This window comes from Ochotona princeps, chromosome 21 (genome assembly GCF_030435755.1).
Source record: "Ochotona princeps isolate mOchPri1 chromosome 21, mOchPri1.hap1, whole genome shotgun sequence".
Lineage (NCBI taxonomy): Eukaryota > Metazoa > Chordata > Mammalia > Lagomorpha > Ochotonidae > Ochotona > Ochotona princeps.
The window spans coordinates 35,487,254-35,500,301 of NC_080852.1; the positions used below are offsets into that span (position 1 = coordinate 35,487,254).

General features: G+C 56.1%; 1 protein-coding gene across 5 annotated transcripts in view; it reads left to right on the top strand.

Annotated features, from left to right (window-relative positions):
• SLC6A6 (solute carrier family 6 member 6) overlaps positions 1-13,048 on the top strand; it is a 64,272-nt gene that overhangs the window by 21,933 nt on the left and 29,291 nt on the right. The window contains exon 3 of one of the 5 annotated variants that reach the window (XM_058679034.1): positions 1,219-1,325. The exons of the other annotated variants lie outside the window; for them this stretch is intronic. Within the exon in view, the coding sequence (XP_058535017.1) occupies positions 1,307-1,325 (19 nt within the window). The 5' untranslated portion in view covers positions 1,219-1,306. The remainder of the gene's footprint in view (positions 1-1,218; positions 1,326-13,048) is intronic. 5 annotated transcript variants of the gene reach the window in all.

The following is a 13,048-nucleotide window of genomic DNA, read 5'->3' on the forward strand; positions in this document are numbered from 1 at the left end:
CAGCACTGCATGGAGAAATTGACTGCTCTGCTCCAGGGCCCACACATGTGCCTGGGAGCTCATTCCTGTCCTTAGAGAACAAGGCTAGCTGAATTCTGCCCCTTGCCCTGGGTGCAGGGAGGGCCAAGTACAGGCTTCCTTGGCCCGCTGCCCTGCCCCCACCCCCTGCCCCAAGATCAGACCCCACTCTGCTCACAGCCATGTGAACTACTGACCCTTCTCTGTATTTCTCAAACTCTGTATGGCTTTGGCAAGCCAGCTGGGGTGTACAGGCCTCGTCCTGGGAGGAAACCCCAGCTCTGGCACTTGCACACCTGGTCTTGGGAGGAAACCCCAGCTCTGGCACTTGCACACCTGGTGACCTTGGACTCCATCATGTTTCCTCTCTGAGCCTCCATTTGTTTATTTGCACATGGGGGGGCCCAGTCCTCGGGGCAGCAGAGAATGGGTGACCTTCAACCCCCTCTGAGAGGCAGGTGGCTATTGGGTTAGCCACTGGCTCCCCAGGTTGGGGAGGGCTTGCCGAGGTGACTCGGACATACCCACATGCATTGTCAGCCATCATGACCTCTTCCATTGGTCATTTGTTCTACCCTGACCAATGGTACCCCACCCAGTTCACGAGCCCCTCTCTTCATTATCTCACCCATCTCCAAAGTCTTTTTGGGGTACATTTGAAAGCCATGGAGCTGGGTGGACTCAGGGGTCCTCACTTCAGACTTAGGGAGGTGTGGCCAAGGTGAGGCTCTGGGGTACCCTGCAATGGCCCTCTCAGGAGTCTATGGGGGTCAGCAGGGGACAGTTTTATGGCTAGGAAAGAAGCTGAGCTTTAGACCTTGCCCTGGAGTGTGTGGTTTTGTGCTAGAACCCAGCAGGCAACCCTGAGACATGGGACAGGAGGTGGAGACTGGAAATGTGCAGCCTCAGATTCTGATGGAGGACCACCAAGACTCTTCCAGGCGGCTGTGAACCATGGTAGCCCTCCCTCAAGGACTCCACGAGGCAGGGAGTTGGGGTGCCGAGTGGTGCTCTTCTGGGTGAGAGTGGCAGGTGTGAGAAGGCAGCATGGGTCCCCAGTGCCTGAACGGGCATCCCTGGAGGCCTTGGCAGAGCTGCGCGAAGGGGCAAGGGCAGCAGAGTCCGTGGCGGTCTGTGTGTGTAGGTGGCCGGCACCAGCCCCAGCCCAGAGCAGATCATAACACTGAATTTTTCTTGCAGCCGAGCAGTAGCTGCTGGTAAACACCATCTTTAGTGCTGGAAGCTGCCGCCACCACCACGCCAACATCTGCCAACCTGACAGTTAAATATGAGCCCCGTCCACCCAGGTTTGAAACCGGAGCTTTCACTTCTGTCTGGTGCCCGCTGGAGTCCTGCAGGCTGGGGCGGTTGGGAACCTCCCTGTCCCCCCGACCTCCTCGTCTGGGCCTGCAGTTGCTCCGCCTGTGAAAGAGGCTGGAGTCTGCACCTGAGTCTCACCGCTGATCTGGGCCGGGACCTCGGTTTTCTCATGTATAAAGTGGGCTTGTGCATGGATGTACCAGGACTGACCGTGTGGCGGCTACGCTTGGCAAAGCTTCAGGGGAGCCGAGGAAGGACAGCAAGGTCACTTTGGAAGTTGCTCAGGAAATGGTTAGTGGAAGTTGTCTTCCTAAAGACATGGGGCTTGGTCCCCAAGAGTGAGGCACTGTTTTGCAGTCTCAGGGCAACCAACCCGGTCCAGCATGCCCGCGTCCTGGCGCACACCTTTCCCATGCTAGCGGTGTCTGCTCTCTGTTCACTCTCCCGGAGCTGAGGAGCCCACAGGAACCCACATGTAGAGGCCGTTGGTCCCTACACTGTAAGTCCCCATGAGCCCTAAATGTGTCTTCCTTGTCGACAAGCAGTGATGGTGCTGGGCCTTGTGTCAGGTAGCAGCCAACAGGTTGGCCTTCCTGAGTGACATACCATTACAGAAGTACTAGCTGGCAGTGAGGGGGACATGGCTGGTGCTGGCCTGGCCAGGCCGAGGCACATGGAGGACTGGTCAGTCACTTAGGGAGACAGCACCAGGCTGCAGGCTGGGGGCTTGAGAAAGGAAGGATATGAGCAGAGTGCAGCTGGGGGGATCCTGGGCAGAGGTTGCCTGAACCCAGGCTTAAGGGTCTATAGCAAAAACCCCCTGTGGGGGCGCCTGTGGCTGACCTGCTGCATGCCAGGCAATGCCGTGGTCCCCCTCTGAGTTGGCGTGAGGCGGGGGAGCGTGGAGAAGCCCAGCTGAATGAGGAAAGTGTTGGGGCCATAGCTGTTGACCAACATCCGCGAGCGGGCACTGCCTCCCACTGTGGGTGGAGCCTTTGCCCATTGGACAGATGGCAACACTGAGGCTGATGGGCAGGAGTGACCATGGAGCTCAAAGCCATGCCCTGGCTGGTTTTCACAGAGCTGGGACTTACCGCCCAGCCCTGGTGATGGAATGGGTGTTGGGCCAGTTTTGTCCCCCAGAAACCCATCTCATTCCAGTTCTACAGCACACGGGAGGGGCCCCACCTGTTGGCCTTGCTCTGCGCTTTAGCCTTCTTACAGCTCAGAAGGGGAAGTTTGAGGAAATAGCAACCAAACCTTTTGGGGGGTGCCTCTTTTTTTGTGGGTCCCCAAAGTAATTCCGGGCTTGGCAGTGCCTCCCTGGGGATCTCAGTTGAACCTGCTCCACCCCCATTTCCGGCGTAGACTAGGAGGGGGTTGCTGGGAGGGTGATGGGGTAAGTCAGGGCCTAGCCTGTTGCTGCTGACTCACCCAGGCCCCAGGCAGAGGGGGAGGGAGAGGAAGCCACCACTGTCCCCACGATCCTCCCCTTCGCTCCTGCACCCCATAACCTAGCGACCAAGCGGCTGATCGCCCACACAGCAGGAAAGCAAGCCTGCAAAAGCTCAGTGCTAAGAGCACATGCAGTGTCCAACGATGACAAGTGACCTGCAGGTTGGGAGCCAGGACTCCCAGGATCCCCGTGTGTGCAGAATCCACAGGTGTGCCCGCTCTGAAGCCTGTGCCTGGCCATGGAGGTGGCATGGTGCCTCTCCCCATCAGTGAGAGGAGAGGAGAAAGATCTGTCATTTGCTGGTTCACTCCCCAAGTACCTGCAATAGCCCAGGCTGGGCCAGGTGGAAGCTAGAGCGCAGAATTCACCCCTGGCCTCTCACATGGGTGCCAGGGACCCAAATGCTTGAGCTGTTGTCTGCTGCCGGTCAGGGTGCATACAAACAGGAAATAAAGCCTGGGCGTGGGACGTGGCAGTGACATGAGACGCCCGTGTCCCAAGCAGTCTGTTTGCACCACACACCGGCCCGTGGAGCCATTTTGAGTGTGCTAGGGAAATAATTCTTGAGTCTGAGCTTCTTGTAGGCAGGTGTCAGGTCCGGCTCAGCTGGGCTGGGAGGGCGTCCTGCCAGCTCCCCTCAGCGGTGCCTGTGAACTCCTCTGAACCTGTTGGACCGTTTCTGCTTTACTTCCGCAAAGCCAGCCATCCTTCCCTGGTACTGGACAATGGTTCCCTGAGGACAGGAAAGCCACCTGTGTCTCCCGCGGGGCGGGGGTGGGGCGGACAGACTCTGGACCTGGTGTATAGAAGGTGGGCAGTCAGTGGGGGTCCGATGAGAGATGGTACTGTTGCTGCAGACCAGCCATCCCTTCCCTCCACCCCAAGGAGCACTGCCTGGGGCCAGGGGAAGTGCCTCCTGTTCTTTTTCAAAGCATGGCTTCAGGAAGGCAGGGCTTAGAACACTGCTCAGCCAAGGGGCTGGCTATAGCCACTGTGGTCCGTGGTCCCTTTTACATAGAAAGGCAGCTCCTGCCCTGCCCAGGCACCCAGCACCTGAGGAAGACCGTGGCCACTCCATGGTGCTGGGGGCAGGGCCCCTACAAGGCTCTCTGTGTCCCATGCGGCCTCTTGGCAGTGCTGTTCTCCCAGATCTTAGAGACTCCTACACAGCCCCACTCCGGTGTGTGTAAGGTCATGGGCTATAGGGCTAGCCGTTTAGTTCTGAGTCACCTTGGGCAGCAGCCTCAGCTCTATACTGAGTGAGTGGATTGGTACCTGGCTGGGCTCATTGCAGGGTCTGCCCATGTGGGTTCTCTAGCACAAGGTGGGCATCTGATCCCCTGCTAGTTACACTTGACATCTTCTGCCAATCTTTCATACCGCTCTCCACTTCAGGAGTGTCAACTCTGTCTCTGGCACATAGCAGGGCAGGTTCTTGGCAAACATTAACTTGAGTGCTTGCCAAAGCTGTCCTGGCTCAGCATTGCCAGGGACCTCTGAGGGGCTAAGGGGAATTATTTCGTCCAGAGGACCCAGCAGCATTAAAGCTACACCCAGCCCAGGCTACGAACCAGTCACTGCCTTAGCCTGGCTCCGTAGCTGGCCTGAGATACTGCCTCTCCGGGTCTGATGTGAATCCCAGTGCCTCTGTCCCCGGCCCAGTTCTGCCTGTACCACCCCCGCCTGCCTGCCTCTCTGCCTCAGTTTCTTCTCTGTGCCTGAACGGGTTCTAGGGGCTTTGGGTCATGTTCTGCCATTTGCAAGCAGCAAGTGCTGGGACAGGTGGGAGCAGACTCGTCAGGTTTCTGCATGGGGACGATGACTGCAGACTGCACCTGCTTCCTGTCCCCCACCTGCATCCTGGCAGTGTCCCCAAGGCCAGTCTGTTCACCCTTCCCTGTGATGTCAGATCCCCCTCCCTGGCCCCCCAGCTGCAGATCTGGCCCTAGGCCGTCCCCTGTTCTGGGCCTCAGTGGCCCCAGGGTGGGAAAGGTGGGGTTCCCGTGAAGCCAGAGCTGCTGCTGGGTGAGGACTGAGCAAAAGCTGGGGGAGGTTCCAGGAGCAGAGACCGGGAGGCCCACCTAGATGGCACTTAGAGTGAGGGTTACTAGTGGGACCAGAGAGGGAGCACACCTCTGCAGCAGTCACACCCCGGGTCACCACAGGCCCCATCCCCAGGGAGGCCTCAGCCAGTCTCCCAGACAGAACTCACTTTCACTGGGACAGGAGATGGCTGATCATTGTTTCAGCTGGTTCCTGGCCCGGCCCTGTGGGGCTTCCTGGATGACCTCACTGGCTCCAGCCCTCAGGGCCCTGGGCTGCCTGGTCAGCACCTCCTGACCTACAGAGGACTCTCTGGCCACCGGCCGAGTTCAGATCCTGGAACGTACGTGTGTACGTGCACACGCCTCCCATGTGAGAGCCGCCCTTTGCTGCAGTGCCCACTCTGCCCTGTGGCCTCCGTCCCAGCAGCCCTGCCTGTTCTTGGTTCATCACACCCTGGGGTGGTGGAGTGTGAAGCCTTGAGTTGGGCTTAACCCCAGTATTGGCTTCTTGGGAGAGAGAGTCTTCCTTTGACTTCTGTTCCAAAACAGGTGTGCCCCAAGGGGGTGTGATGGCACACTTCACATAGCCTCTCATGCCCAGCCTACAACACTGCAGGCCCGGCCTCCCTCCCCGAATCCCTTGGCTGCCCTGCTAGCCAGGGGCAGGCTGCAGTCCCCCAGGCTGTCCATCCTGGTGGGTCTGTGGTTTCCTTTGGAGTCCCTGGATGCCGCCTGCTCCCCCAGGCCCTGAGCCATGTACCAGTGTGCAATTGCCATGTTGTGTCATCATTCGGTGGCCTGCAGCTGCTGCTGAAGGTCGCCGGAGCCCGTTCCGTGTGGTGAGGGAGCTGCAGCAGGTGACCCGTGACGGCTGCGGTGCCATGCGCATGGACTTTGGAGTCCCTCCTCGTGGCTCAGGTGGCCGCGGAGCTGAAGCTCAACACGGTGCCAAAGAAATGTGCATAGAGTCGGCACTCAATGAATGCACTGCTGTTCCTTTTGCTTTTAGTTTTGAATTGACAAAAGTTGCATCTATTGGTGGTGTAGGACAGGAAATTTCAAGCATCATAGAGTGGTCAAATCCAGTTCATTAACTTGTGCATTACCTCACAGAAGTGTGTGTGTATGTGTGTGTGTGGTCATGCGGGCTGGCATGAGGACACTTGAAATCCATGCTTGCCTACTTCCAGTATGCAGGTGTCACGTGACTGTGTGTCACTTGCACTTTCCTGTTGCCGCCCTGCAGTGACATTAAAATGACGAGGAATATTCTTGGGGGTCCGGGAAAAACTGGCAAAAGCGGCTGCGTTTAAAACCTTTCTCCGCTGCTCCTGCACTGTTTGTCTAAGCTTTCCTACCCGCTTCTTCACCACCCTTCCTCCCGTTTTCCACCACCCTTCTTCCCAATTCTTCCCGTTTCTGTATTCCCCCCGTTCCCCACGTAAGAGCCACCAGAATGTCACTAACCAAAAAAGACCTTTATTGCCGAAAGCGAGCTGCTTAAATATAGTTCTTCCACCAATCACTTCTGCACGTGGTCCACAGGGCGCTATCTGATAGGCCAGCAGCCACAGCGAGGGAGAATTAGCCTATCCTTGTGACTTCCTGCCTGCCTCCTGGCGGGAACAAGTCCCGCCTCCTGGCACTTGTCCAGCCGCCATCTTGAAGCCCCTCATCCGTGTGGGGTCGGCCGCTCCCCACATCTCCCCCGTTTTTATTTGAGGCCGTGCCTGTCTTAAGCAGCCCGCAGCAGGACTACCTCCTTACCCGTCATTGGGTATCAGAGCTGCCAGCTCTACGCCCTGTCTTAGGTTGGTAGGTGTCCCCCGCAGGTCTTACCCGTCTTTGACTACCGGTCTAGCATGCTTAACTGTACCTGGGGGGAGGCCATCAGGGCCTGTCACATAATGGCGTTATCTTGCCTATGTCTCAGACAAACTAGACAAGCAGGAAGATCGCGAGGCACAATAACCCTCCAAGGGATAAAAATCCAAGCCAATGTCTAGCCCTGCAGACCACAGATGGTACCCGTAACAAAACCATTGTTTCACAGTAGCCACCTCAACCCGGGTGGCATAGATGGTTACAATTTTTCCACGCAGCCAGCATGTAAATTATCAAACTGAACATCCAAATCCCATATAAATAAACCGAAAAGCTTCTCCAGCGTATAAATGATCAAACTAAACATCTCGAGTCCCATTCAAATAAACTAAAAAGGCTTCTAAATAGATTAGCTGCAAGTTGGAAACTGAGAGGACCTCAGATAACATGTCCACCTGTTCTTAAATCAAGTCTACTCATCAGTCCGTGGTTAGCAAGCCAGTCCAAACATGTTGGTTAAGCTGCTCCTGTGTCTGAAGAACCACAGAAGTCTGCCACGCCTAGGTGTTGACAGTCATAGCTGCCGGTACAGCAGTCACTAGGGCCGCAATGGCCGTGGCGTCAGCAGTGGCAGCTGTAGCTATTGTTGTCACAGTGGCAGCAGTAACCCCGAAGTTGTGCTCTGGCCGCAGGAGGACTGACAGGTCTTCTTTAACCGCCATCGGTCTGGGAAAATAGGTGGGCACGCACATCACCACAGCCGGCGGGTACTCGATTGTATTCCAACATTCTGAAGGAACACAATCTATTCCACAAGTTAAGTGAATCCCTACTTGACTAGCATTGCTAACAAGAAAACAGAAACATTGGCCTCAGGCACACAGGGGTGGGCCTAAAAGAAAAGCAATGCAATTAACCACTGCTACCGAGCTTTCATAAGTATCATTACCTGAATACAAACAGAAGCAATTCTGCAACTGGCCTCCAAGAATCACGGACATTGCTGCTCCCACAGCACAAACAGAGGCCTCACCTCAAAAGAATTTGTGGTTATACTCTGCATAGGATTTTTGTAGGAATACTTATTTCTAGCTATAATATGGACTCCTTGGATAACCTTGGAGAGGCTTCCCTGTAGATCCCCAGTGCCTGTAAGCATTTTCCATGCCTTAGTGGCAGAGGCACTTATTTGAAGATACTTATTTGCGCATTACACCGCGCAATGTCTGAACAAAACTCTTGGTATGCCACCTTCCAATTTAAATACTGACCACCAGAAAGGGTGGCATGAGCCAAATTCATCCAATCATCAGGGGTTAAAGTTTGGGTGGCAAGGGTCTCCAATAATGCTATCGTAAAAGCTGCTTGGGGTCCATAGGACATGACCGCCTCTTTTAACCCCTTTATTATCTTAAAATCTATAGGCTGATAATATCTGTTGATTTTGGTCCTCTAGGACTGGAAAAACAGAGGAGGAAGACATAGCTTCCTTCCATCCCCGCGGGGCATTGGCACCGCAGGCACATGCCCCATGGCAGCATGACCCAATGGGGTTATAAGCCGGTGGGGGCGCGGACGGCACCATTCCTGGTTTCGAAGAGTGCTGTTCCAGCTCCTCCCCTGTAAATTCCCTTTTTTCATTGTCATTTCCTTCCTCAGAGTCAGAATCTACTTGGGAGGCTCGACTTCCTCTTTCCGATAGATAATCCTCCCAAACACTAGAAGTTTCAACCATTCAGTGGAGCAGATACAACTTGCTCATCTTCTATAGCCAAAGCATCTCTCTTCTGTTTAGCAAGAACTTCCTCATACAGTGTCTCTTTCATAAAAAAACAGAAAAAGAGGAAAGTTACTGTAATAACAACTGAAGGAATAAAAGCAATAAAATATATTGACTCATAAAACTCCATGGTGCTTTCGTCCTATAAAACCCTGAGCTGCTGAGGAAGGAGATTCGGAAGAAACAGTGGTGCCGGCTCCGCAGCCCGAGACGCCCGCTCGAGGTGCAGCTGCCACTGCAGTCGCTCAGGTGCTGTTGAGCCGCCCCGCCACTGTGGGCAATCCCGCCCCTTTGGGCAAATTCTGCCTCTCTGGACTGTATTCCCGCCTCTCTGGGCTGTATTCCCGCCTCTCTGGGCTGTATTCCCTATGCCAGTGCAGGCCGAAAAATTCCCCCTCTGCCGCTTTTCCTATACCAGCGCAGGCCGAAAATTTCTGTCTCTCTCTGCTGTTTTTCTTATGCTGGCGTAGGCTGAAAAATTTGTCTCAGCCGCTTATTGGCGCAGGTCGAAATATTTCTGCCTCAGCCGCTTGTCCTATGCTGGCACAGGCTGAAAATTTTTTCCCGTACACTTTTCTATGCTAGTGCAGGCTGAAAATTTTTTTCCTTTCCCCGTATGCTTTTCTACTTGTCCAGAAAAGTCCCCGTACGGGCCACCAGAATGTCGCCGCCCTGCAGCGACATTAAAATGACGAGGAATATTCTTCGGGGTCCGGGAAAAACTGGCAAAAGCGGCTGCGTTTAAAACCTTTCTCCGCTGCTCCTGCACCGTTTGTCTAAGCTTTCCTACCCGCTTCTTCACCACCCTTCCTCCCGTTTTCCACCACCCTTCTTCCCAGTTCTTCCCGTTTCTGTATTCCCCCATTCCCCACGTAAGAGCCACCAGAATGTCACGAACCAAAAAAGACCTTTATTGCCGAAAGCGAGCTGCTTAAATATAGTTCTTCCACCAATCACTTCTGCACGTGGTCCACGGGGCGCTATCTGATAGGCCAGCAGCCACAGCGAGGGAGAATTAGCCTATCCTTGTGACTTCCTGCCTGCCTCCTGGCGGGAACAAGTCCCGCCTCCTGGCACTTGGCCAGCCGCCATCTTGAAGCCCCTCATCCGTGTGGGGTCGGCCGCTCCCCACACTTTCCCTCATGTGTAGCTGGAATTCTATATCCTTGGACCCATACCTCCCCTGTCTCGCCACTCTGTTTTGGCCTCCCCCAGCTTTTTTTTTTTTTTTTTTTTCGATTTTGCAAACAGACCATTGGGTGGGTGGGTCTGTGGTGCAGTGGGTTAAGCTGCCCTGAGCAGCATCCACCTCCCATATCCAGATGTCTGATCCACATTTCAGCTGCTGCAGCTTCCCATTGGCACCTGAACATCAAATGCTCGTTTCCCTGGTTCCTTTCTCTAAGTTACAGGTGTGGTACCTGACACCCATTAAAATAAAACCGCAGTGTGCTGGGTGGTGTTCTTCAGCCATAACTGAAATTTATCACTCATTTGGCACGTGCCTGGCCTTGTACTGGGCACTGCATGTGCCTCGTCCCGTTACATCCCTGTGGGCAGCTGTCACTTGTTGTTCTCGGTCAGGAAGCTGAGGCTCACACATCATGACATGCTCCAGACCACGCAGCCTCCTCCTGGCCTCCATCAGCCTAGCGCGTCCACCAGCGCTGGTGTGGACAAGCCAGTGAGGAAAAGGCAGGCCCAAGGGACAGTCTAGCCATGGGTGTGGCTCCCCAACCGGCCTCTTGCTCTATAGGCACTTGACCCTGCTGCTGGCCCAGTCCACCTACCAGCTGAATACTGAGAAACTCATGTGCTGCCCAGGGAGCTTGCCTGGGAGGCTGCGTGCCCTGAGCACTTGGCAAGGACATTCCAGAGAGGACCAGGTGGGGACCTACAATCTTTTTTTTTTTTTTTTTAAGATTTATTTATTTTTATTGGAAAGATCCACAGAGAGAAGAGACAGAGAAAGGTCTTCTGCCCACTGGTTCACTCCCCAAGTGGCTGCAACAGCCAGAGCTGAGCTGATCCAAAGCCAGGAGCCAGGAGCTTCTTCCTGGTCTCCCACGTGGGTGCAGGGTCCCAAGACTTTGGGCCGTCCTCTGCTGCTTTTCCTGGCCACAAGCAGGGAGCTGGAGCAGGGGAGATACAAACCAGCACCCATATGGGATCCCGGTGCATGCAAAGCGAGGATTTAACTACTAGGCTATTGCACTAGGCCGGACCTGCAGTCTTGCCCAGGGTGGCAGGAACTCCTGAGCAGCCAGGTCAGTGCCAGGAGGATCTTGGGCGCTGTAGTCTCCTGGAAGAAGTGCCAACACTGCTCATCTCGCAGAGAAGATGCTGTGCTGCAGGGTTGGAGTGTGCAAACAGGTACAGAAAGCTCCCGAATTTCCAGCCAATTTGTACAGGAGAAAGAACCAAAGGTCTGGGCTCCCCATGGCACGGGAATGAGCTGCTGGGTGCCACAGTCCATGCCCGTGGGCTCAGCAGTGTGGAGTCCTCCCAGGTACCCTGGCATTGGGAGAGCCAGGGCAGTGGTTGGGCCCCAGTCTCCTGCCCTGCCCCCAGTCTCCTTGCTCCCTGTGTGTGCTGCCTCGCTGTCCTGTCTCAACCTCAGCTCTCCTCCCCTGCCGAAGAGCTGAGCCTCTCTTCCAGAGCAGGGGTGCCTGAGGAGAGACGACGAAGCCGGGTTTGCACTCAGCTCGGCCAAGTGAGAACTGCCGGGGCTGGGGGTGGATACACCGAAAGGGAACAACGGGCTGTCTTACAGATCTTGATGAGGCTGACACGGGTTTGAATCTGGCTGCATTACAAGCCAGACTCAGTCACAGATGTGACTGGCTGCCACCAATGGAGCAGAGGCCAAGAGGGTTTGCAGCGGGGTTGGGCAGGAGGCTTGTCTGACTGTCAGAGGCTGTTTTCTGGTTGCTCAGAGCTGCGAGAACTGAAGAGGGAGCGCCTAGAAAGAGGGTTGCATGTCTCCGCTGCTACAGAGCCGCTCTGGGCCCCTGCCAAGGACAACAGCGCTTATCCCAGGGCAGTGGCTGCTGCGAGCCTGCTGGTGCAGCGGCCTCAGCCCTGAGTGTGCTCCGCACGAGGGCTGGCCTGCAGCAGGGGTTACAGGCCTGACCCTGGGTCTGTGGAGACGGGGTGGCTGAGGTCAGGCCAGGCCAGCAGAGGGACAGTGGGGGCAAGAGCCAAGGGACGGGGTGCGTTGTCACAGATGCTGGCACTACTGACTGTTGCGGGGCATCTCTGGGTATTGCTGGTTTTGCCCTGAATGGAAGGAAGGCCTTGTGTATCCCGAGGCCCAGGGCGCGCCTGTCCCAGCAGTGGTAATGGAAGCGCCTGCCGCTCAGATGGACTTGCCATGGGCCTTACACTGTTCATGCCCCTCCCCACTCGGGTAGTGCTCATGACACCCCTGGGGAGGTTAACACAATCACCCCAAGTTTACAGATGAGGACACTGACAGCCAGAGAGGTTGAGTAACTAGCTGAGGTCACCCAGCTTCTGGGTGACCTCACATCTGAGATTCCTGTAGTTGCCGGGCTGCCAGCTAAGGCCCTGGGGCAGCTGCTGGGAGAACTGCGAGCTTTGGCAGCAAGGAGGACTGAGGGCAGCCTGTGCGGTCAGTGTCGTCTGCAGTCCAGGTCGGGCCGGTGAGGACGGGTGGGCTGGGGTGTTGACCAACTGTCTCTGTTGTGTGAGTTGCTTCAGCCCTGCCTTGGTACAAGATCGGAGGTAGGCGGAGGAGGCTGCTGCACGTGCCTGGGTGAGAACATGGTCACCATGGTGATGGTGAGCCGGGGGTGGCTGCCAGGAATGTGCGGTGTGGTGGAGAGCAGAAACAGAACCGCTGGGATGGGCCGAGCCCTCGCAGAGGCCAGCTGCTTACAGCCAGGCAGCCCCAGGGTCTGTGGAACGAGTCCTCAGGATGGGGCCCAGGGAGTTTGCATCTGCACCTGCCCAAGCACACGTGGGCAGTCAGAGACCTGAGCAGGGCTGCTGGCGGGCATAGGATGAGGCAGCTCTGTGGCGGGGGGCTAAAGCAGGGCAGCGGGCCACATGTTCTACCAGTGTGCTTGGGCCTAGGCTCCCTGCCCACAGGAGAGTGGGGAGAGGGACCTGAGGAGGAGGGACCTGGAGGAGCCCAGCCAGATGCTCCAGGGGGATGAGTGAGATCTGTGCCCCTCCCCCAACATCAGGCATGTGGCAGCCCCTGCTCTGCCCCCTCAAGGCTCCCAACATCCTGGCCAGCAGAGGGGGTGACAGATCTCAAGTGTACAAGGAGAGCGAACCCTTGATTTGGAGAAAACCACAGCCTGGGGAAGAGGGGGTTCTTAGGGAGACTCCTGAAGTACCCCCGCCAATCCCTGTGTTTTAGCAGGTTCTCAGTGCTAAAAGCAGCAAGTGGGTCTGGGAGCCCAGAGGGCAGAGCTGGGGCTCTGGACAGCCACAGGGGAGGAGGCTTCCAATCCTGGCGGGGTCCATTCCCACCAGTGCCAGTGGTGCCCTGGCGTCCAGAGCCAGCAGAGGCCGAAGCATGCCCCTTCCCACCTTCTGTCCGAAGGCCTGCCTGGCCTTCCAGTCCCATGGTCC